At 44.3% G+C, this 21681-nt stretch overlaps 3 protein-coding genes across 3 annotated transcripts; all 3 read right to left on the bottom strand.

Moving 5' to 3' along the window:
* Positions 1-2998: 2998 nt before the first annotated feature.
* Positions 2999-5510, bottom strand: LOC112270536. The gene is made up of 3 exons (XM_024458177.1): positions 5077-5510; positions 4403-4575; positions 2999-3039 (listed from the first exon to the last, which is right to left on the bottom strand). Exons 1-3 carry the CDS (start codon positions 5508-5510, stop codon positions 2999-3001), a joined length of 648 nt encoding a protein of 215 aa, XP_024313945.1.
* A 4575-nt stretch (positions 5511-10085) lies between these two features.
* Positions 10086-12685, bottom strand: LOC112270535. Its single transcript, XM_024458173.1, has 4 exons — positions 12599-12685; positions 12187-12540; positions 11545-11854; positions 10086-10217 (listed from the first exon to the last, which is right to left on the bottom strand). The coding sequence occupies exons 1-4, from the start codon at positions 12683-12685 to the stop codon at positions 10177-10179; spliced, it is 792 nt and encodes a 263-aa protein (XP_024313941.1). The 3' UTR covers positions 10086-10176.
* A 3670-nt stretch (positions 12686-16355) lies between these two features.
* On the bottom strand, positions 16356-19132 carry LOC112270534. The gene is made up of 3 exons (XM_024458170.1): positions 18638-19132; positions 18045-18357; positions 16356-16753 (listed from the first exon to the last, which is right to left on the bottom strand). The coding sequence occupies exons 1-3, from the start codon at positions 19130-19132 to the stop codon at positions 16713-16715; spliced, it is 849 nt and encodes a 282-aa protein (XP_024313938.1). The 3' UTR covers positions 16356-16712.
* Positions 19133-21681: the final 2549 nt, after the last annotated feature.

Below are 21681 nucleotides of genomic sequence, written 5' to 3'. Positions count from 1 at the left end.
ATGAAGTTACCATCCGTGATAATAGAGTTAACACATGACAAATTCATACAAATTATGATGCTTACTTATGCATTGAAGTTACCACCATACAATATATGAATTTGCCACCATGTCAGTAAGAAGTAACCACACGAAAATTTCAAACAAAATTGGATGATTACTTATGCATTAAAATTACCGTCCAACAATTTATGAAATTGCCACTCTGTTACTACCAAGTTAACACATGGTAACTTCTTTCAAGGTATGATGGTAATTTGTGCATTATTGCTTGGTAACGAGTAAAGGTCAAAAAAATCCGTCGGAAAATATTCAAGTGAGATCTAGTTTTGAAGCTCTCGTTGATATGAACCTAACAGTAAAAATAGATTGTGAATCGGAGAAACGGTTCAAGCTATAAAGTAATTTAAATTTTAAAATTAGTTAGTACAAAATGCATGCAGCAATGCATCCAAGCCAAAATGCATGCATGCAACCATGGCTAATGAGCACGTACATGCTTATACCAGCAACGTCCAGCGCGGAACGACAGAGGTGACTTAACTCAAGGGTGGAAGCTGCTTGACCAATAAAAAGCGTACGTGCATGAGAGCAGAATAAAGAACGTCAGTTCTTTATGAACTAGGTGATTCCCCGCGCGTTGCTGCGAAAAGTTCTATAAGCACATCTGGATATGTGTTAGGACCAAATGATAATAATATGATTCAATACAAAGAAATATGAATATTGTAGGACAAAACGAATTTATCATTCATAACACCTATGCAACAAAACAATATGAGTAATTTCGATATACGTGAACATCAAAATATGTGTATTTGCAGATCTTAGAAAGATTGACATACATGTATGAAAATATGTGTATTTGGTGAAAATATTTATATAAAACGTGAAGGTGAAAAATCCTAGGTATCAAAATATTAAATTCAAAAAACCCATCAAATTGATTAGTAGTGGTCTACAACACATGATGTGGATGGTGATGTGGACACTTTGCATTCTCATGATGTGCATGATGTGGATGATGATGTGGACATCTTACATGTCAAGCTTGGAAACATTTAATGAAGATGGTGGGGATCAACTTTATAGACAGTGCGCCGGTCGATCATGATTCGTACGCACGCGCGTATAGTTATGTGTAGGAGTACACTTTAGAATACCCGTGCAGAACGGGATTTAGTTTTTTTTAGCTCTGCACTTGGTTCGATGATCGAACCCCGCGTGCAAAAGGGGCTGGTAGGTCCGTACCGTGTCAAGTTCAGACCAACCGACTCGCGAAAAAAATCCAGAAGGAACTGACTCCATAGTCCGGACCAGGGGACAGGGGACTTCAGGTCGGCCGTGACAGCAGCAGGGCCCGGCCATTTTTTTTTGAGAGGACAGGGTCAGGCCAACCTGGGCCGCGCGTTTCGCCCTCCTGAAAGCAGCAACCAAAATGCCTGTAAAGGAGAAGCGGGCCGGACCGGACCAAGGCAAGAAACAAAAAGAGAAGAGGAAAGAAGAAGACCAGCAGGCCGCGGCCCAAGGACAGTGAAAGGAAAGAGGGGTGGCTGGGCCAAGCCCAATCATACGAGATTGTTTTCCCCTTTTTGCAGGATATTCGGAAATCACTCGAAATGGTCGAAATTTTGGAAAAGTTCGTTGAAAAACTGAAAAAACTCTTCCAAGACCTAGAAAAGTTCGGCCGAGGTGTCAGCAAGGATAGGTCAAACCTCCTAAACAATTCAAAAGAGAGATCTAAATGAAGAGAAATGATCCAACCATAAGGAAAATGGCCCCCAACATGAGACTAAGGAGGATATGTTGATAATCTATGGGATATTCCACTTCTATCCTCACATCAAAGTGCATTCATGGTCAATATAAATCGTAAGGCTATAAATACCTCTAAAAGGAATGTGTAGCTCGTCCAACGCTTTTTAAATTCACTCAAGGGGAGCGCTCCTTGTCTTTAGACCCCGATCATGTATGGCCAGGTTCCGCAGGATCGAGAGTTGTAGCTTCGTGTCCTCCTCTCGATGTTCTCTTAACATAAGAGTAGGTTGTGTTCCATGAGGCGACCAAACCTATTTAAAAAACATTGTTATGTTACTCTTTTCTAAATGTATGACGACTTTCGTTCATAAGGAGGACACACACACATAGAACTAACATTTACACTCTAGTCTGTCGACACCTCCAAATTCTGGTAGTGTCTCTTGATGACAATATCTTTAATCAGTTGTCCTCCTACCATTTTCCGAATTCTTAGTATGTTTTAGTAAGTTGTATTACTACCATTTTCAAAGGGGTGGAAGAGGGTTTATCATCTTTTGTTTTCTGTGAAAAGAGGGTTTATCATCTAAAGAGGGGTTCAGCAGCAGTTTTACATCTATAGTGTGGACACCAACGACCTCATATCTTTAATCTCCCATTATGAGACTGACAAGCTGAGAGTGCAACTGTTTTGGCTTGCCTTCTCCTGGCCCTTCTGCTACCACTCCGGCAGACAGACCGCTTAAGAGCAGGCTTCAGACAAACATCGATGGATCCCTCCTCAAGCTAGCTTGCCTAGTTTGATGAGTGCATTATTCGTCCTGGGACCTGGTTTCTCGAGTTTTTTCTGGTCTAACTGTAACAACAAGAATCTTTTCTTTCCTTTGACGTTGGGCCAGTGTAAAATTCAGTACGGGAGAACATGTCCAATTTAGTGTAGTTCTTGCCGTTGAGTCAGAGTACAAATTTCTTTCCTGTTGTTCGATTCAGAACTGAAACACAACATCCAAGAAAAATGCAGTTACAAACGACCAAGGTAGTTGCCAGAATAAGAGCAACCATTACAACCATTGTCACTGCAAATTTGTTCAATCATTCTACTCAACGCTTTCAACAGTTCTGAATCTTATAACCGTGAGGCCAGAGCAAAAGTTCTGAACTCTCGTGATGTCCGAGGCGGCAACACTTCTAAAGATGGTGAACTGTGAGGTGGCTGTCAGGAGTCCTGTGCTGATCTCATCTACGCCGCGTCGATGTCCGGGTAGCGCAGCTCATCTGCGGCTGAATTGTCAGAAACAATGAGGCAGTTAGACATCATGTTACAGGTAGAAGATCAATATTCTTAATCTCAAAGTTTTGCATAATTAACAACACAGTTCATGTAAAGAACCTGAAAACATGACAATGTGAAGCAACTAGCTTTCAAGTTTCATGTACTATTATAGGATACGATCTAATTTTCTTTCTATTCAAATCATTTACAACGGGATAAATCAAATAGATACCGATCTAGTTGATACCAATATATATCTCAAAAAAGGAAGGTGATAGCAATATCATTTAGACTGGGTTCTTAGGATCTTAGGATACAACCTGAATTTAGTTCAAAGCTTATTCAAAACATTTACTACAGGCAAACATTACCAAATGTTTCTCCGTAAGCCTGAAATAAGATGATAGAACTGATTTGGGTTTTTGGGTTCCGAAATCTCTACTGGAGGCAAACATTACCAAATGGAAGAACAATTATCCGAATCAACTCAACCGCCAAAAAAAAAAGAAATATCCGAACCAAGGCTAGTAGTACCAAACTGACAATTTATGTATCAACCCTAAGTGTGAATAAGTGACTTACGAAATCAAATTTTCGCCAATAACGAACTAGCTTCATACCATGTTTTAGCTTGTGTACACAGACTGACATCAACAAGGTAAACTGTAGAGACCTACTGTTTCAGAGCATATTGCTGTTATTCAAGCACAACTAGATTACCACTCCAATAAAATAAAATCCAAGAGACCTGAATTATGCCCATGCAGAAATAATATGATATGTAGATTTCTTGGCAAAAGTCATAACAGATTCAAGACTACCAGGTATCAACATCTTCTCTGTAAGGCTAATTAATGAGATCACTGAACTGATATAGATTTAGGTTCCAAATTTTTTACTAGAGGCAAATAGCATAAAATGGCAGAAAAGAATTATATGAATCAACAACACTATGAAGGCTGACTGTGAAAGTGTGAATCATATGTACTTGGAGTACTTGTTTTCAAGACTACAATAGTTTCAGACAAAGTCCCACTTCACAGTAGTAAAAATGTTTGTATACAACAGTTTCAGTAAACTGTTTTCCTGACTACAACAACTTCAGTGAACTGTTTTGCAAGCACAATCAGACTAAGTCATTAACATTCTAATGAAATAAGACCAAAAGTATCAATCCCGTCCAGAAATAATAGCAGCAAATTTAGATGGAATGCTCATAATGTCAGTATACAACAACTTCAGTAAACTGTTTCTCAAGCACAGTCAGACTAAGTGACTGACGTTCCACTGAAATATACCAAAAATTATCATTCCCGTGCAGAAATAATAGCATTTAGATGAGATGCTCATAATGTTCTGAACAATGTTCACCTGGCGACTGGGAGTGGATGGCGACGATGTAGAGAGTGTTGCCGGTGCCGCTTGGCAGGTTGGCGAGCATCGGGGTGAGCCGCGCGTAGCGGCCAGCTCGGACGCACATGATGAAATTGACGCTGCCCAGACGGTCGATCAGCTCGTGCCTCAGGTGGGAGTTGGAGCTGCCCCTGAACTGGAACTCGGTTCAGCCGTCCTCGTTGAATGTCCCGTCGGCGTTCGCCAGCCGGAACCGAATCACCCGCGACAGGGGCGGCTCGCGCCCGAACAACACGCATTCGAAAACAACGACGGGTCTGGAAAGGGGTTCCTGCATTTGAGTTACAAATAACCATGATGAGGCTCCGAATTTGATCTCGAGAAGAAGCAAATACACCCAGGAAACAGAGGAGCCGGGAACTGCACCCAGGAAGCGCGAATTTGGCAAGAAGCCAAGAATAGAATGAAGAATTTCTCCCGGGCAAATTAAATTAACACGATTCCAATCCCGGACCGCCAGAGGATAAGAATGCTATGCAGATTAACGACACGCAAGACCCCAATTCGCAGAATCGATAGGATCCGCCGGATAGAGAGCAATTCGAGGAAGCGGGCATGGAGAACTCACATTGATCGGACCTGGAATCCCAGGATACACCTGACTGGGAGGGATGGGCTCCACAACCTAGTTCATCATCGTGCTCAGGTTTCCGATGTTGTCGACGGTGACGCCGCTGTTCCAGTTGAAGCGTCGTCTCCCGTTGGCGCGGAGGAGGCCGGCGCTGACGTGGCGGAGCACGACGAAGTTCGCGGGCCCGATGACCTGCCACATGATGGAATACACCTCCGGCTCGTCGAACTCGCGCTGCTCGACGCGGTAGCCGCGCTGGCCCCATGGCGCCAGCGTGTTGGTGGCGGAGAGGTAGCGGCCGAAGGCGGTGCTGTACAGGAGCAGGTACATGTTGGCAGGGTTCTCGTACCGGTGAACCACCCACGCGGAGTTCACGGAAGCCCGCTCCGGGTCGAGGCGTACGTTGATCCCGTCGGCGGCGGCGTGGAGGTACGTGCCGAGGTCGAGGCTGCGTAGCCGGACGTGATTCCCGTCGAGGAACGTGGCGAGCTCCATCGGCCGCCGGTTGCTTCTGCACAGAAGAGCAGAGGCGGTGGGATCTGCGGGGTGGAGAGGGAGAGAGAGTTGGGGATTTGGGGATGGGTTCCTCTTGGCCTCTTGGGGCTCCGGCGAGAGGAAGAAGAAGACAGGCTGTTGCCTGTTGGATCAGAGTTCAAACGGTTACGTCCGGACGCAAGGCGGGGGGATATTTGAAGGTCGCCGTGCGGGCTTTTGGCAGCACAAAGTGGACTTGCGGGCCGAGGAAACGGATAACGGGGCCCATTAAGCCCTTTGCAGCGTGCCGATTAGTATATATATACAAAACATCACTTCTCTAACATATGTAAATTTTTGAACATTTTTTATAAAGTTTGCACTGTAGAGGTGGATTTCACCGGATACACTTCCGTCAAATGAATCGATTTGCCAAGCGGTAAAATTGAAAAACAAAGGGATATGAAGATCAAATTATTATAAGGGAAATTGTAATGAGCGAAGTTTTCTCTTTAGTCTCTCAGAACGGAAGCTTTGTTGGTCATTCGATCGGGAGGACAGTGCCTGGTATCGCGCCACCTGTCTTGCGGGGTGACAATTTTAGTTCTGTGGGTTGGCAATTTTAGTTCTGTACGGTTTAAAACTTTAGTTCTGTGCGGTGACAACATTAACCCGTCGCGCCAGAAGGTTGGTGAGCGAACTTTTAGTTATGTGGGTGGCAACTTTAGTTCCGTGGGGATGTCAACTTTAGTCTGTGAGGGTGGCAACTTTTTTCTGTGAGGATGACAACTTTACCCAGTCGCGTCGAAAAGTTTGGGAGCGAACGTTCACTCCCTATTTCATTCCATATAACTGATCTATACATGTATATATGTTTTAAATATTTATAATCTCTATAAAGTCGATCCCCACTAAGATTAATTGATGTTTGCAAGCTCAACATGCAGAGTGTCTACGTCATCAAAGTCCCCACTAAACTAACATGCAACACATGTCATCAAGTTGATCCCAACTAAGATCCATTTAATACTTGCAAGCTCACCATACATAGGGTTCACGCCATCGTCAACTCAACTAGCCCCTGGGCATCTGCATGGCCTAAAAAAATTTCTCCATGGTCCTCTTTGTGTCATAGAAGCCGCGGCGGCAGTGGGGCCCTGGTCCTTGTGCGCACTGCTGCTTCCGTGGTGGCGTGAACTCCCGACGGCGGCGCAGGTCAGGCCTTGGTGGAAGATCCTTGTCGGGCTACGGTCCCCGCGGCAGCAGAGGTCGTCCATGGCCGCATCTTGGTGGCGGTGCCGGGCGTTTCTGTCCGCGTCCGCGGCGGTGGCTGCCTTGACGGCGGCTATCCTGGCGGCAGTGGAGGACGTCCTTGGCCGCGTCTTCACGGCGGCACCGGGCTGCTCTGGCCGCATAGGCACCGGGGTGGCAGTGGGTTGTCCACATCCTTGGAGGCGGCGAGGCTTGCTCGGTCGGGTTGCGGCTGCGGCTCTCTTCGCCTCACCGGGTTTCTGACAGTCGGTGCTTCGTCGGCTCTAGAGATGGCACTGTGCTGGTGATGCGGGTGTGGTACCAGGGGAAATCCTTGGTCTGCTTGCCCGACCACGACGGCAGTGACGTCCTTGGACGTCTCTCCCCTTTCATGAGGCGTTGCGAGGTACTCCACACCACCCCCGCTCTAGGTTCCCAGGTGAAAACCCAAAGACCTCGGACACTGGCGGTGTCGCTCTCCCCCTTGGGGGTGTCGTTGAGGGAACGCTAGATCTGCGGGTGAGAGGATCTTGGTCGGCGGCTAGGAGGTGCTGGTCTGGCTTTGGTTTGCATCATCGTTGCCGAGCCTGACAAATCCAATGCGTCGTTCTCTATCCTGAAGATGGTTTGTGGAAGACGGTGGCGGCTGATTTTGTCGCGTGCGCTTGCGGCACACGCTAAGATTTAGCTTGACCGGTTGCGCCTTCGTGGCCTCCGGATTTAGATGTTAGGTGGTGGTGTGCAGTCAGAGCATGCGGCCCCGATAATGACCACTTCCTTCATCAGGCTAGTAGGTATAGCTTTGTGGCTTTGGGATGTTCGATCGATGTATTCATTTTGGTAAGCGTGTTGAATAAATCAATGAAAAACGTTGTGTGCATCATTTTGATGCAGAGGCCGGGGTGACCTCCTTTTAAAAAAAAATCTCAATTCACTCTCATTATAACTCTTTACCTCTAAGACCAGGCCAGATCCCGAGATTTCATGGTCCTGTTGCGAAACTAGGACAGGGTCCTTAGTACAAATATGATAATAATAATAATAGTTAATATGTATATATAAAATTTGATCAACAAAAATTAACAATGAATCAAAAGTTACATTTATATCAAGAGGTTTATAAATTTTATTAACAAAAACTAACACTGAATTGCTAGACGTGTGTATCGCGTTGCAATCATACCGAGTAATCTTCTTTCTAACATTGAAGAGCACGAGAGAGATTCGTGCACAATGGGATGCATCACGATTGATCATATATACATCGGCATCACATGTCACCTATCACGCTGCAGTGCCAGTGCGCTGTAGCTTAAGAGCCTTAGGCCCTGTTTGTTTGGGCTTTTGCTTCAGCTTTTGATGCTTCTAGCAATCTCAAAAGCACTTCTCCCGTTTACACATGAAGCTGAGAATCACCTCCGGACGTGCTTCTCAGCTAGAAGCACCAAAAACACATCCGGAGGTGCTTCTCAGCTTCATGTGTAAACGGGAGAAGTGCTTTTGAGATTGCTAAAAGCATCAAAAGCTGAAGCTGAAGCCCAAACAAACAAGGGCCTTAGATAGATCGTCGTTGAGGTGCCTCAACATCGGCGTCACAGGTCAACCATTCGATCTTGGTCACTCCACCCCACCCAGGCGGTGGCGGCAGCGGGGTCAGGCCAAGTGGGCCGCGCATTTCGCCCTCCAGAAAGCAGCAACCAAAATGCAGAGAAGTGGGGCGGACCGGACCGAGGCAAGGAACAAAAAGCGAGGAGGAAAAAGGAAGGCCAGCAGGCCTAAAGCTAACCTGAAAGGAAAGAGGGGAGTGAGCTGTGGCCCAAGGAAATTGAAAGGAAAGAGGGGTGGGCTACACATTTTCCAGAGAAAACGACTTCTATGGCCAACTCTAATAAAGTCCACTTTGCGTGCAGTCCCAATCTATGCCATGCTCTCACCTAGTCATACGAGATCGTTTTCCCTTTTTACAGGATATTCGGAAATCACTCGAAATGGTCCAAAATTTTGGAAAAGTACCTTGCAAAATTGGAAAATCTCCCAAGACCTAGAAAAATTCGGCCGAGGTGTCAGCAAGGATAGGTCAAGCCACCTAAACAAGTTAAAAGAGGGATCTAAATGAAGAAAAATGAACAACCATAAGGAAAATGGCCCCAACATGAGAATAAGGAGGGTTTCTTGATAATCTATGGGATATTCCACTTCTATCCTCACATCAAAGTGCAATCATGGTCAATATAAATCGTAAGGCTAAATAACCCTAAAAGGAGCGTGTAGCTCATTCAATCCATTTTAAATTCACTCAAGGGGAGCGCTCTAAGGAACCACGGCCAGGTTCCGAGAGGTCGAGAGTTGTAGCTTCGTTCCGTCCTCTCGATGTTCTCTTAACATAGGAGTAGGTAGTGCTGTTTAAAAAACAATATCATGTTGCTCTTGTCTAAATGTATAACGACCTTCGTTCATAAGGAGGACATACACATCCAACTAACATTTACACCCTAGTCCTGGTCCGTCGACACCTCCGAATTCTGGTAGTGTCTCTCGACGACAATATCTTTAATCAGTTGTATTCCTACCATTTTCCGAATTCTTAGTTGGTTTTAGTCGGTTGTATTCCTGCCATTTTCGAAGGGGTGGAAGAGGGTTTATCATCTAAAGAGGGGTTCTGCAGCAGTTTTACATCTACAATGTGGAACCCAACGACCTCTTATCTTTAATCTCCCATTATGAGACTGACAAGCTGAGAGTGCAACTGTTTTGCCTTGCATTCTCCTGCCCCTTTTGCTACCACTCCGGCAGACGGATCGCTTATGAGCTGGCTTCTGACAAACATCGATGTATCCCTCGTCAAGCTAGCTTGCCTAGTTTGATGCGTGCATGATTCGTCCTGGGACCTCCTCAATCGATTTTTTACTGTTCTAATTCTAACAACAAGAACAAGTCTTCTCTTTTCTTTGACGGTCGGGCCAGTGTAAAATTCGGTACGGGAGAATTTGTCAAATTTAATGTAGTTCTTGCCGGTGAGTCAGAGTACAAATTTATTTCCCGTTGTTCGATTCAGAATTGAAACACAACATATGACAGCAGAAGCTTCATCCAAGAAGAATGCATAACTGTTCAGCCATTCTAACAAAAAGTAGTTGCCAGCCATTACAACCACGGTCACTGCATAACTGTTCAGCCATTCTACTTAACCCTTTCAACAGTTCTGAACTTTAGAACCGCGAGGCCGAAACAAACAGGTTCCTCCCGTGAGGAGAACATATCAAATTTATCAGGACTGAAGTTTATAGCTAACAGAAACACAAGACCTGCTGAGTTTTTCTGAACCTATATCTCTAAGCAAAAGTTCTAAATTCTCATGATGTCGTGTCCGAGGCGGCAACACTTCTGAAGAAGGTGAACAGTGAGGCGGCTGTCAGGAGTCCTGAGCTGATCTCATCTATGCCGCGTCCATGTCCGGGTAGCGCAGCTCATCTGCACCTGAATTAGCAGAAACAGTGAGGCAGTAGACATCATGTCACGGGTAGAAGATCAATAATCATAATCTCAAAGTTTTGCAGAATTAACAGGACAGGTCATGTACAAAACATGAAAACATTGCAATGTTCAGCAACTAGCTTTCATGTACTACTGTACGATACAATCTAAATATTTTTCTACTCAAAACATCTACAATTGGATAAATCAAATAGATACCGATCTAGTTTGATACCAATATATCTCTAAAAAAAAAGAAGTTGATACCAATATAAACTAGATTGGGTTCTTAGGATCATAGGATACAGCCGGAATTGACTTCAGAGATTATTCAAAACATTTACAGGAGGCAAACATTACCAAATGTTTCACTGTAAGCCTGCAATAAGATGATAGGACTGATTTGGTTATTAGGTTCCGAAATCTCTACTGGAGGCAAACATTACCAAATGGAAGGACAATTATCTGAATCAACTCAATCTCCAAAAGAAAAAGAATTATCTGAACCAAGGTTAGTAGTACCAAAGTGACAATTTACTATCAACCCTGAGTGTGAATACATAACTTATGATTTTTTTTTTTGCCAATAACAAACTGTAAATACCTACTGGTACACAGACTGATACATCCACAAGGTAAACTGTAAATGCCCACTGTTTCCACTCAACTACTTTTAGTTATCTAGAACAGTTTTCAGACAACTCTCGCAAATCAGACCAAAGTCCTAACAGAGCATATCATTGTTTTTTTGAGCACTAGTAGATTATCACTCCAATAAAATCAAATCCAAGAGACTTAAATCAGGCTCAGGCAGAAATAATATGATCTGTGCATTTCTTGCCAAAAGTCATAACAGATTCAGACTACAATAGTATCACTGAACTGATATCAGCATCTTCTCTGTAAGGCTAAAACTGAGATCACTGAACTGATATGGGTTTTAGGCTCCAAATTTTCTACTAGAGGAAAGTAGCCTCAAATGGAAGAAATTAATTATCTGAATCAACAACAGTAGTATGAAGCCTATAATTTCCATATCAAAGTTTACAAGACTACAATATTTTCAGTCAAGTCCCAATCAGAGTAGTAAAAGTTTCAGTATACAGCAGTTTCAGTAAACTGTTTTCCAGACTACGACAGCTTCAGTAAACTGTTTCACTATACAACAGAACAATCAGATTAAGTGATTAACATTCCACTGAAATAAGACCAAAAATATCATTCCCGTGCAGAAGCATAAAACTTGGATGAAATGTGCATAACAATTCAAGACCAGTGTTATGTATCTCTTGCGATGGGAGATCAGTTTGGGACATGTAGAGCGTCTCACCTGGCGACAGGGAGTGGACGGCGACGATGTAGAGGGTGGCGCCGGTGGCGCCTCTAGGCAGGTTGGCGAGTATCAGGGTGAGCCGCGCGTAGCGGCCAGCTCGGACGCACATGATGAAGTTGACGATGTACATACGGACGACCAGCTGGAACCTCAGGCGGTAGCTGGAGTTTCCCCTGAACTGGAACTCGGTCCAGTCGTCCTCATTGACAGTCCCGTCGGCGTTCGCCTGCTGGAACCGGATCAACCGCACCGGCGGCGACTCGCGCCCGAACAGTAAGCACATGAACAGGGGATTGGAGAGGGGTTCCTGCATTTGAGTCACAAAGAACCATGATTAGGCTCAGAATTCGATCTCGAGAAGAAGCAGATGCGATCAGGAAATAGTCCCTAAAGCGACGCAAATGCAGCCTGGAGGCCAGGAAACAGAGGAGCCAACTACTGCACCCAGGAAGCGCAAATTCGGCAAGAACAGAACGAAGAATTGCTCGCGGGCGAATGAAATTAACACGATTCGGAATCCCAGAACGCTATAGGATAAAAATGCTATGCAGATTAACGACACCCAGGAACCCAATTCTCACAATCGATAGGATCCGCCCGATAGAGAGCAATTCGAGGAAGCGGGCATGGAGAACTCACCGCAATCGGACCTGGAACGCCAGGATACAGCTGACTGGGCGGGATGGGCTCCACAACCCACCGATTCATGGCGCTCCTGTTCTCGAACTTGTCGACGGTGACGCCGGTGTTCCAGTTGAAGAGTCGTGCCCCGTTGGCGCGGAGGAGGCGGCCGCTGACGTGGCGGAGCAGGACGAAGTTCCCGGGCCTGATGACCTGCCACATGATGGAATCCACCACCTCCGGCTCGTCGAACTCGCGCTGCTCGACGCGGAAGCCGCGCTGGCCCCATGGCGCCCGCGTGTTGGTGTCGGCGGCGAGGTAGCGGCCGGAGGCGGCGCTGTGCAGGAGCAGGTACGTGTTGCTTTGTTCGTTCTGGTACCTCGATCCCGTCGGCGGCGTTCAACGACGCCCGCTCCGGGTGGAGGCGGACCTCGATCCCGTCGGCGGCGGCGTGGAGGTACGTGCCGAGCTCGAGGCTGCGCAGCCGCACGTGCTGCCGGTCGGGGAAGTAGTTCATCGCGTCGCCGGTTGCTTCTGCAGAGAATAGCGGAGGCGGAGATGGGGGATGGCGAGGGGAAGAAGAAGAAGACAGGCTGTTGCCTGTTGGATGAGAATTGAAACGGTTACGTTCGGGCGCCAAGGCGGTGTATTTGGAGGTCGCCGTGCGGGCTTTTGACAGCACAGAGTGGACTTGCAGGCCGAGGAAACGGATAACAGGGTCCATTAAGCCCTTTGCAGCGTGCCGATTCAGCAAAAAAGAAGAAGAAAAAAGAATATTTATTTCTCAAAAAAAGCAAAAGAAAAAGACAATGGGAAATAGACGCAGATTTATTTATCCCGATCAAATAAAATAGCCATGTCTAATGAATCGATTTGCCAAGCGGTAAAATAGAAAGAAAACAAAGGATAAGGAATAAAATCTTATCTAAGTAAAAACAACTTACTACTTCATTTCTCTAAACATGCAAGCATGCCACATCATCACATAATTAATTTGTTCACACTTATTTATGAAAAACTCATATTTTTGCACACGCATCCATGTAACTTCCATCAAGCTATCCTACTAAGTGAAGAATGTACAATTTCATTATATGTTTTTAATTTTGAATACCCTTTATGTTAACTAATAATCTTCTATATCTAAGTAGAAACAACCCACTACTTGATTTCTTTAAACATGCAAGCATGCCACATCATCACATAATTAATTTGTTCATACTTATTTATTGGAAAACTCATATTTTTGCACATGCATGCATGTTACTTTCATCAAGCTATCCCACTAAGTGAAAAATGTACAATTTCATTATATGTTTTCAATTTTGAATACTATTTATGTTAACTAATAATTTCCGCAACAACATGCGGGGCATCTGGTTGTTATAACCCACCACAATAAACATGAACAATTCTCCATGGTGAACATTTGGGAAGGATGGTAACAAGGGACTCCAATTAAACTTTTTTTTAAGGAAGTCACGAGGGGAGGCCCCTACCTAACTTTAAATTGAACAGAGCCAAAATGCTCAAAGCTTAAAAGTTGCAAGATCAAATTTGTTCAAAGGGAACAAAAGAAAAAACAACTAGTCTGGCCAATCCTCAAGCCAACGGATGGCAGCTTGTTTTTCATTTTTCTTCGGGCGGCAAGACCATAGCTTCAACGTCTCAGCACACTGTCTCGCAACTACAATGGGCAGAACATTACGATTGTCAAATACTTTGCGAGTTCTAGCCAACTAGATATTCCAAAGGATCGCAATCAAAACCACTTCCCACACTTTTTTCTTGTTGGGAGCAACAACCACCTCGCCATCAATAAACAGATCCCTCATGTCTTGAACATTTTAAACATCCAAACCTAGATATTGGAAAATCAGAGCAGACCGGGGACAAAGCACATCAAGGTGAAGGACAGTCTCGCTTGAGTTGCAACCAAAAGGACATTCATCGAAAGTGGGAATCTATTCCTTCAACAGAATCGATCTGACTTTAATCCTTCCTTTCACCCACAGTCAAGCGAAAATCTTATTTTTATTAGGAGCCGAGCATCTCAAAACAGCAGCGCAAGCATGGTCAAGAACGGCTCCAAAGTTTGAGAGACGATATAACCCTCTAACTGCAAAAGGTTTAGAACGATTCATCCTTCCAAAGTCTCTGGTCATCAGTACCAATAGCCGACTCCCAAACCAAAACAACGTCAGAAAGGACTGAAAGTTCTACAGTAGCTCTGTCAAAGGTAAGATGTCGATGTGGAACATTCTCATTTCTCAAAACCAATCCGGTAACAATCAGCAACCGAAATGTTCTTTCTAATGGCATGGGAGTAGATAGCAGGGGAAGTAAGAGCAAAATGATCATCTCCCACCCAACAATCATTCCAGAAAAAAGTGGTTTCCCCATCTCCTGTGATCACCACTGTAAGCTGTCGGTAAGCCTCAATAAAAGAGCTGATTTTTTTTCCAGATTCCATTAGCAGAGAGAGGATCGCCCACATCCCTTTTAGAAAGCTTTCATGATCCATTTTGCCCAAGGAGAATTACGATTGACATGTAGCCTGTGAATTTTTTTCGCAAGGAGACAACTGTTTTGGATCTCAAGGTTTTTGAAGCCCAGACCTCCTTTGTCAATTGGCCGACAAAGCTGATCCCAAGAGACAAGACAATCACTTCCAGCTGAAACATTTTTTCCTTTCCAGAAAAGAGTTAAGTTCATATAACCTCCTGAACTTTGCGAATGGGACTATTTTACCCCTGAACTTCAAAACAGGGTACTTAGCCTCCTGAATTTTGCAAAACCAGACAAATCACCCCATGAGATCAATCTAAGCGGTTTTTGTAGCCAGTTTTGCTGACGTGGCGACTGAAAAATGATATATATGCTGTCAGTTTTAGGGAAGGAATAATTGGTTTAGGCAAGAAAACCCCTCAACTTCCCCTCCTCTTCCTCATTATTCATTCCCCTCTCCTTTTCTCCCGTCCCCATTCTAGAAACTAGGGTTCATCCTAAATGTTGAAATTAGACAGAAACTCGAGCTCAGTGCGGGTGTCGATAGTGTCTGGTAACTTAGATATTTGGATATGTTAAGCATGCTCAGTTCATGCTATTTTAGCGTTTGGGTAAGTGTGTGATATTTGTTACTTTGTGGTAAGCATGCTCTTTTTGGTTTTGAGATGCAACTGAAATGACCATTTTTGCTATATAAAGAAAATGCTCCAACCGATTACCGCTCTAAAACTGACGGAGTGTGGCATTTTGACGGGGGTGATTAATCTGGTTTTGCAAAATTCAGGAAATTACGCACCCGATTTTAAAGAGGAGAGAAGATTGAGGGGGTTTCATTCCTAAACCAACTTATCCCCGCACTAAAACTGACAGCATAGCATTTAACAGTTGCCACGTCAGTAAAACCGCCTACAAAAACCGCTTAGATAGGTCAGGGGGTGATTTGTCTGGTTTGCCAAAGTTCAGGAAGTTAAATACTCGGTTTTGAAGTTCACGGAGTAAAGTAGTCCCATCCTCAAAGTTCAGGGGGTTATATGGACTTAACATGATCTTGCGGAGCCTATCAATTTTTTTCAATAACCCACTTTGGTAAGCAAATGCATGACATGAAGTATGAAGGTAATGCCGAGAGGACTGATTTAGTAAGAATGAGCCTTCCTCCTCTAGAAATATAACTCATTGAGAAGCTGGCCAAACGCTTGTCCACTGCAGAGATCAGAGGCATGAACGCAGATTTCGGAAGCTTTGAATCGGACAGGAGCAGCCCCAGGTAAGTTTGAGGGAATGACGCCACAGGACAGCTCAAAATATTGGAGACTCTGATTAAACTCATAGTGAGCATCCTTTTCATAATCGTATGTATAGGAGTACTACTTTCTATACTTTTTCTGCCTGGTGTGCTGAAAATTTGTTTCAAAGAACTTCCAATTTCATGGCTGCTGTCAAGTTAATTAGAACGGTGATAGGAGTGTTTGTTATGTGATTTAACACAAAAGGCCATCTGATTATTAGAACTGCTTTCAAATCCGAACCGACTCTCGTGTAGCAAGTCAGTATTGCCTGCTGCCCGAAGCCTCTGAAAATTCCAAGTCAGTACACAAATTTCTTTCCTGTTGCTCGACAAAAAATTGAAACAGCAACTCACAAGCACCTCTACATCAATGTTGACATCAGAAGCTTCATCTAATAGAAATGCAGCTACGAACAATGAAGTAGTTGCCAGATTTCTGTCTAACAAAAAGTAGTTGCCAGAATAAGAGCAACCATTACAACCACTGTCACTGCATAACTGTTCAGCCAGTCTACTTAACCCTTTCAACAGTTCTGAACATCAGAACCGCGAGGCCGAAACAAACAGGTTCCTCCCGTCAGGACAGATCAATTTTATAGCTAGCAGAAACACAAGACCTGCTGAGTTTTTCTGAACCTATATCTCTAAGAAAAAGTTCTGAATTCTCATGATGTCGTGTCCGAGGCGGCAACACTTCTGAAGAAGGTGAACTGTGAGGCGGCTGTCAGGAATCCTGTGCTGATCTCATCTACACCGCTTCCATGTCCGGGTAGCGCAGCTCATCTGCACCTGAATTAGCAGAAACAATGAGGTAGTTATACATCATGTCACAGCCTCATATGTAGAAGATCAATAATCATAATCTCAAAGTTTTGTAGAATTAACAAGACAGGTCATGTACAGAACCTGAAAACATTACAATGTGCAGCAACTAGCTTTCATGTAACTACTGTAGGATACAATCTAATTTTTTTTCTACTCAAAACATTTATAATGGGATAAATCAAATAGATACCGATCTAGTTGATACCAATATATCTCTCAAAAAAGAAGTTGATACCAATATCAACTACATTGGGTTCTTAGAATATTAGGATACAACCGGAATTGAGTTCAGAGATTATTCAAAACATTTACAGGAGGCAAACATTACAAAAAATTCTCTGTCAGCCTGAAATAAGATGATATGACTGATTTGGTTTTTAGGTTCTGAAATCTCTACTGGAGGCAAACATTACCAAATGGAAGAACAATTATCTGAATCAAATCAATCGCCAAAAAAAAAGAATTATCTGAACCAAGGTTAGTAGTACCAAAGTGACAATTTACTATCAACCCTGAGTGTGAATACGTGACTTATGAAATCAAAATTTTGCCAATAACAAACTGTCAATACCTACTGTTACTGTTTCCATTCAACTACTTTTAATTATCTACAACAGTTTTCAGATAACTCTCAGAAATCAGTCCAAAGTCCTAACAGAGCAGATCATTATTTTTTCAAGCACTAGTAGATTACCACTCCAATAAAATCAAATCCAAGAGACTTAAATCAGGCACCGGCAGAAATAATATGATCTGTGCATTTCTTGCCAAAAGTCATAACAGATTCAAGACTACAATAGTATTGTTACGAAAGACAACAATAGTATCACTGAACTGATATCAGCGTCTTCTCTGTAAGGCTGAAAATGGAGATATGGTTTCTAGGTTCCAAATTTTCTACTAGAGGAAAATAGAAAAAAATGGAAGAAATAACTATCTGAATCAACGACAGTAGTGTGAAGCCTATAATTGGTTGACTGTGAATCATCTATTCATCTGTCCTTATACTTGTTCCAGTATACAACAGTTTCAGTAAACTGTTTTCCAGACTATGACAGCTTCAGTAAACTATTTCAGTATACAACAGCACAATAAAAATAAGTGATTAACATTCCACTGAATAAGACCAAAAATATCATTCGCGTGCAGAAATAATAGCAGAAAATTTAGATGAAATGTGCTTTACAATTCGAAACCAGCATTATGTATGTCTTGCGATGGGAGATCAGTTGGGGGCATGTAGAGCGTGTTTCACCTGGCGACAGGGAGCGGAAGGCGACTATGTAGAGGTTGTCGCCGGTGCCGCTTGGCAGGTTGGCGAGCATCGGGGTGAGCCGCGCGTAGCGGCCAGCTCGGACGCACATGATGAAGTGGACGATGTCCAGACGGACGGTCAGCTCGTACCTCAGGCGGTAGCTGGAGTTGCCCGTGAACGGGAACTCGCTCCAGCCGTCCTCGTTGTCGTTGAACGTCCCGTCGGCGTTCGCCCGCTGGAACCGGATCACCCGCACCGGTGGCGGCTCGCGCCCGAACAGTAAGCACGTGAACTGGGGACTGGAAAGGGGTTCCTGCATTTGAGTTACAAACAACCATGATGAGGCTCCGAATTCGATCTCGAGAAGAAGCAAATGCACCCAGGAAACAGAGGAGCCGAGAACTGCTCCCAGGAAGCCCAAATTTGGCAAGAACAGAATGAAGAATTGCTCCAGGGCGAATGAAATCAACACGATTCGCAATCCCAGACATTAAAATCTATGCAGATTAACGACACTCAAGGCCCCAATTCGCACAATCGATAGGATCCGCTGGATAGAGAGCAATTTGAGGAAGCGGGCATGGAGAACTCACATTGATCGGACCTGGTAACCCAGGATACAGCTGACTGGGCGGGATGGGCTCCACGACCCACCGATTCATCGCGCCCCTGTTTTCGAACTTGTCGACGGTGACGCCGCGGTTCCAGTTGAAGAGTCGTCCCCCGTTGGCGCGGAGGAGGCGGCCGCTGAAGTGGCGGAGAAGGACGAAGTTCCCGGGCCTGATGACCTGCCACATGATGGAATCCACCTCCGGCTCGTCGAACTCGCGCTGCTCGACGCGGTAGCCGCGCTGGCCCCATGGCGCCCGCGTGTTGTTGGCGGAGAGGTAGCGGCCGAAGGCGGCGCTGTGCAGGAGCAGGTACATGACGGCGTTTTCGCTCTGGTACCGGTGGACCGTCCACGCCGCGTTCACCGACGCCCGGTCTGGGTGGAGGCGGACCTCGATCCCGTCGGCGGCGGCGTGGAGGTACGTGCCGAGCGCGAGGCTGCGCAGCCGCACGTGCTGCCGGTCGGGGAAGTAGTTCATCGTCGCCGGTTGCTTCTGCAGAGAAGAGCGGATGCGCGGTGGGGAGGGAGGGAGGGTTGGGGATTTGGGGATGGGTTCCTCTTGGGGCTCTGGCGAGAGGAAGAAGAAGACAGGCTGTTGCCTGTTGGATGAGAATTGAAACGGTTACGTTCGGCGCCAAGGGGAGGGGGTATTTGAAGGTTGCCGTGCGGGCTTTTGGAGTGGACTTGCGGGCCAAGGAAGGATAAAAGGGCCCATTAAGGCCTTTGCAGCGTGTAGATTAGGAGGAGAAAACAGAGCGCCCCCCTGAATCGATTTTACAGCAGCCGCTGGCGACGTTGCCGGCCACATCACCTCCGCCTGAAGGCCGGTACCAGCATGGACCATGACGCCTCGATCATGCATGCCGATGCTGACTGTCTACGTATGTGAATTATGCATACACATGGAAAAAGCTCATTGGTTCAGTGTGCGCTGCAGGTTTGTCTCATGATCATCTCTAGATTAACTGGAACATCCATTCATGTCTCTAAACATGGTAAGGCATCAGCAACATTGAAGATGATGGCATCGAAGCGCTCGGACATGCCGATGCCCCCCTGAATTTCATCTATGAATCAACCTTTTGTTACTAGATTTTCAAGCCGTGCTATTATGATTTGCATTGGGGCACTCTGCCTTCCTACTGTGATGACCCTTCACATGTTCTGGCAAAAAAATGGTGTTTGGCTGTCTCTGCCCTGCAATAGCTGAAGTGTTAATCTAGGAGCTTTTTCTTTTAAGTTCTGCTAGTAAGCTGGCTGCTGAACGTCGTTTGAACTGCACCCCTTTTGGGGGCTTCATCTAATAAAGAGGGGGCGGGGGAACGATTTTCCTGTTTTCTAAAAATAAAATAAAATGATTTGCCAAATGGAAGAAAATTATCTTTATCAACTCAATCATCAAAAGAAGAAGAAGAATTATCTTAGTAGTACCAAAGTGACAATTTACTATCAACCCTGGGTGTGAATGCGTGAATTATGAAATCAATATTGAACCAATGTTAGTAGTACCAAAATGACAATTTACAACCAACTCACAGGCACCGCTACATCAATATTGACATCAGAAGCTTCATTCGTCTAATAGAAATGCAGCTACGAACAATGAAGTGGTTGCCAGATTTCTGTCTAACAAAAATTAGTTGCCAGCCCTTACAACCATTGTCACTGCATAACTGTTCGGCCATTCTACTTGAGCCTTTCAAGTTTGGACAGTTCTGAACTTTAGAACCTCGAGGCCGATACAAACAGGTTCCTCCCGTCAGGAGAACAGAGCAAGTTTATAGCTAGCAGAAACACAAGAGCTGCTGAGTTTTCTGAACCTATATATCTATGCAAAAGTTCTGAATTCTCATGATGTCGTGTCCGAGGCGGCAACACTTCTGAAGAAGGTGAACTGTGAGGCGGCTGTCAGGAATCGTGAGTTGATTCATCTATGCAGCGTCCATGTCCGGGTAGCGCAGCTCATCTGCGGCTGAATTAGCAGAAACAATGAGGAAGTTAGACATTATGTCACAGGTAGAAGATCAATATTCTTAATCTCAATGTTTTGCATAAATAACAACATAGGTCATGTACAGAACCTGAAAAAACTACAGTAGCTTTCATGTACTATTATAGGATACAATCTCAATTTTTTTTCTACTCAAATCATTTACAGTAGGATAAATCAAATAGATACCGATCTAGTTGATGCCACAATATCTCTCAAAAAAGGAAGGCGCTACCAATATCAATTAGAATGGGTTCTTAGGATCTTGGGATACAACCTGAATTTAGTTCAGAGATTATTCAAAACATTTACTAGAGACAAACATTACGAAATGTTTCTCTGTAAGCCTGAAATAAGATGATAGAACTGATTTGGGTTTGTAAACTGTAAAGACCTACTGCTTCAGAGCATATTGCTTTTTTTTCAAGCACAAGTACATTGCCACTCCAATAAAATAAAATCCAAGAGACCTGAATCATGCCCATGCAGAAATAATATGATCTGTGCATTTCTTGGGAAAAGTCATAACAGATTCAACAGATATCAACATCTTCTCTGTAAAGCTAAAAAATGAGATCACTGAACTGATATGAGTTTTAGCATTTTAGGTTCCAATTTTTTTTACACGAGGAAAATAGCATAAAATGGAAGAGATGAATTATCTGAATCACCAACAGTGGTATGAAGCCTATAATTTCCATATGAAGGCTGGCTGTGAATCATCTGCACTTTGACAAGACTACAGTAGTTCCAGACAAAGTCCCAACTCCCAAGCAGAGTAGTAAAAGTTTCAGTATATACAATAGTTTCAGTAAACTGTTTTCCAGACTAAAACAGCTTCAGTAAACTGTTTCAGTATACAACAGCACAATCAGATTAAGTGATCAGCATTCCACTGAAATAAGACCAAAAATATCATTCCCGTGCAGAAGCATAAAACTTAGATGAAACGTGCATAACAATTAGAGACCAGTATTATGTATCTCTTGCGATGGGAGATCAGTTGGGGACATGTAGAGCGTCTCACCTGGCGACTG

The sequence above is a fragment of the Brachypodium distachyon genome, chromosome 1 (genome assembly GCF_000005505.3).
Source record: "Brachypodium distachyon strain Bd21 chromosome 1, Brachypodium_distachyon_v3.0, whole genome shotgun sequence".
Lineage (NCBI taxonomy): Eukaryota > Viridiplantae > Streptophyta > Magnoliopsida > Poales > Poaceae > Brachypodium > Brachypodium distachyon.
This window is presented reverse-complemented; position numbering and strand designations above follow the sequence as displayed.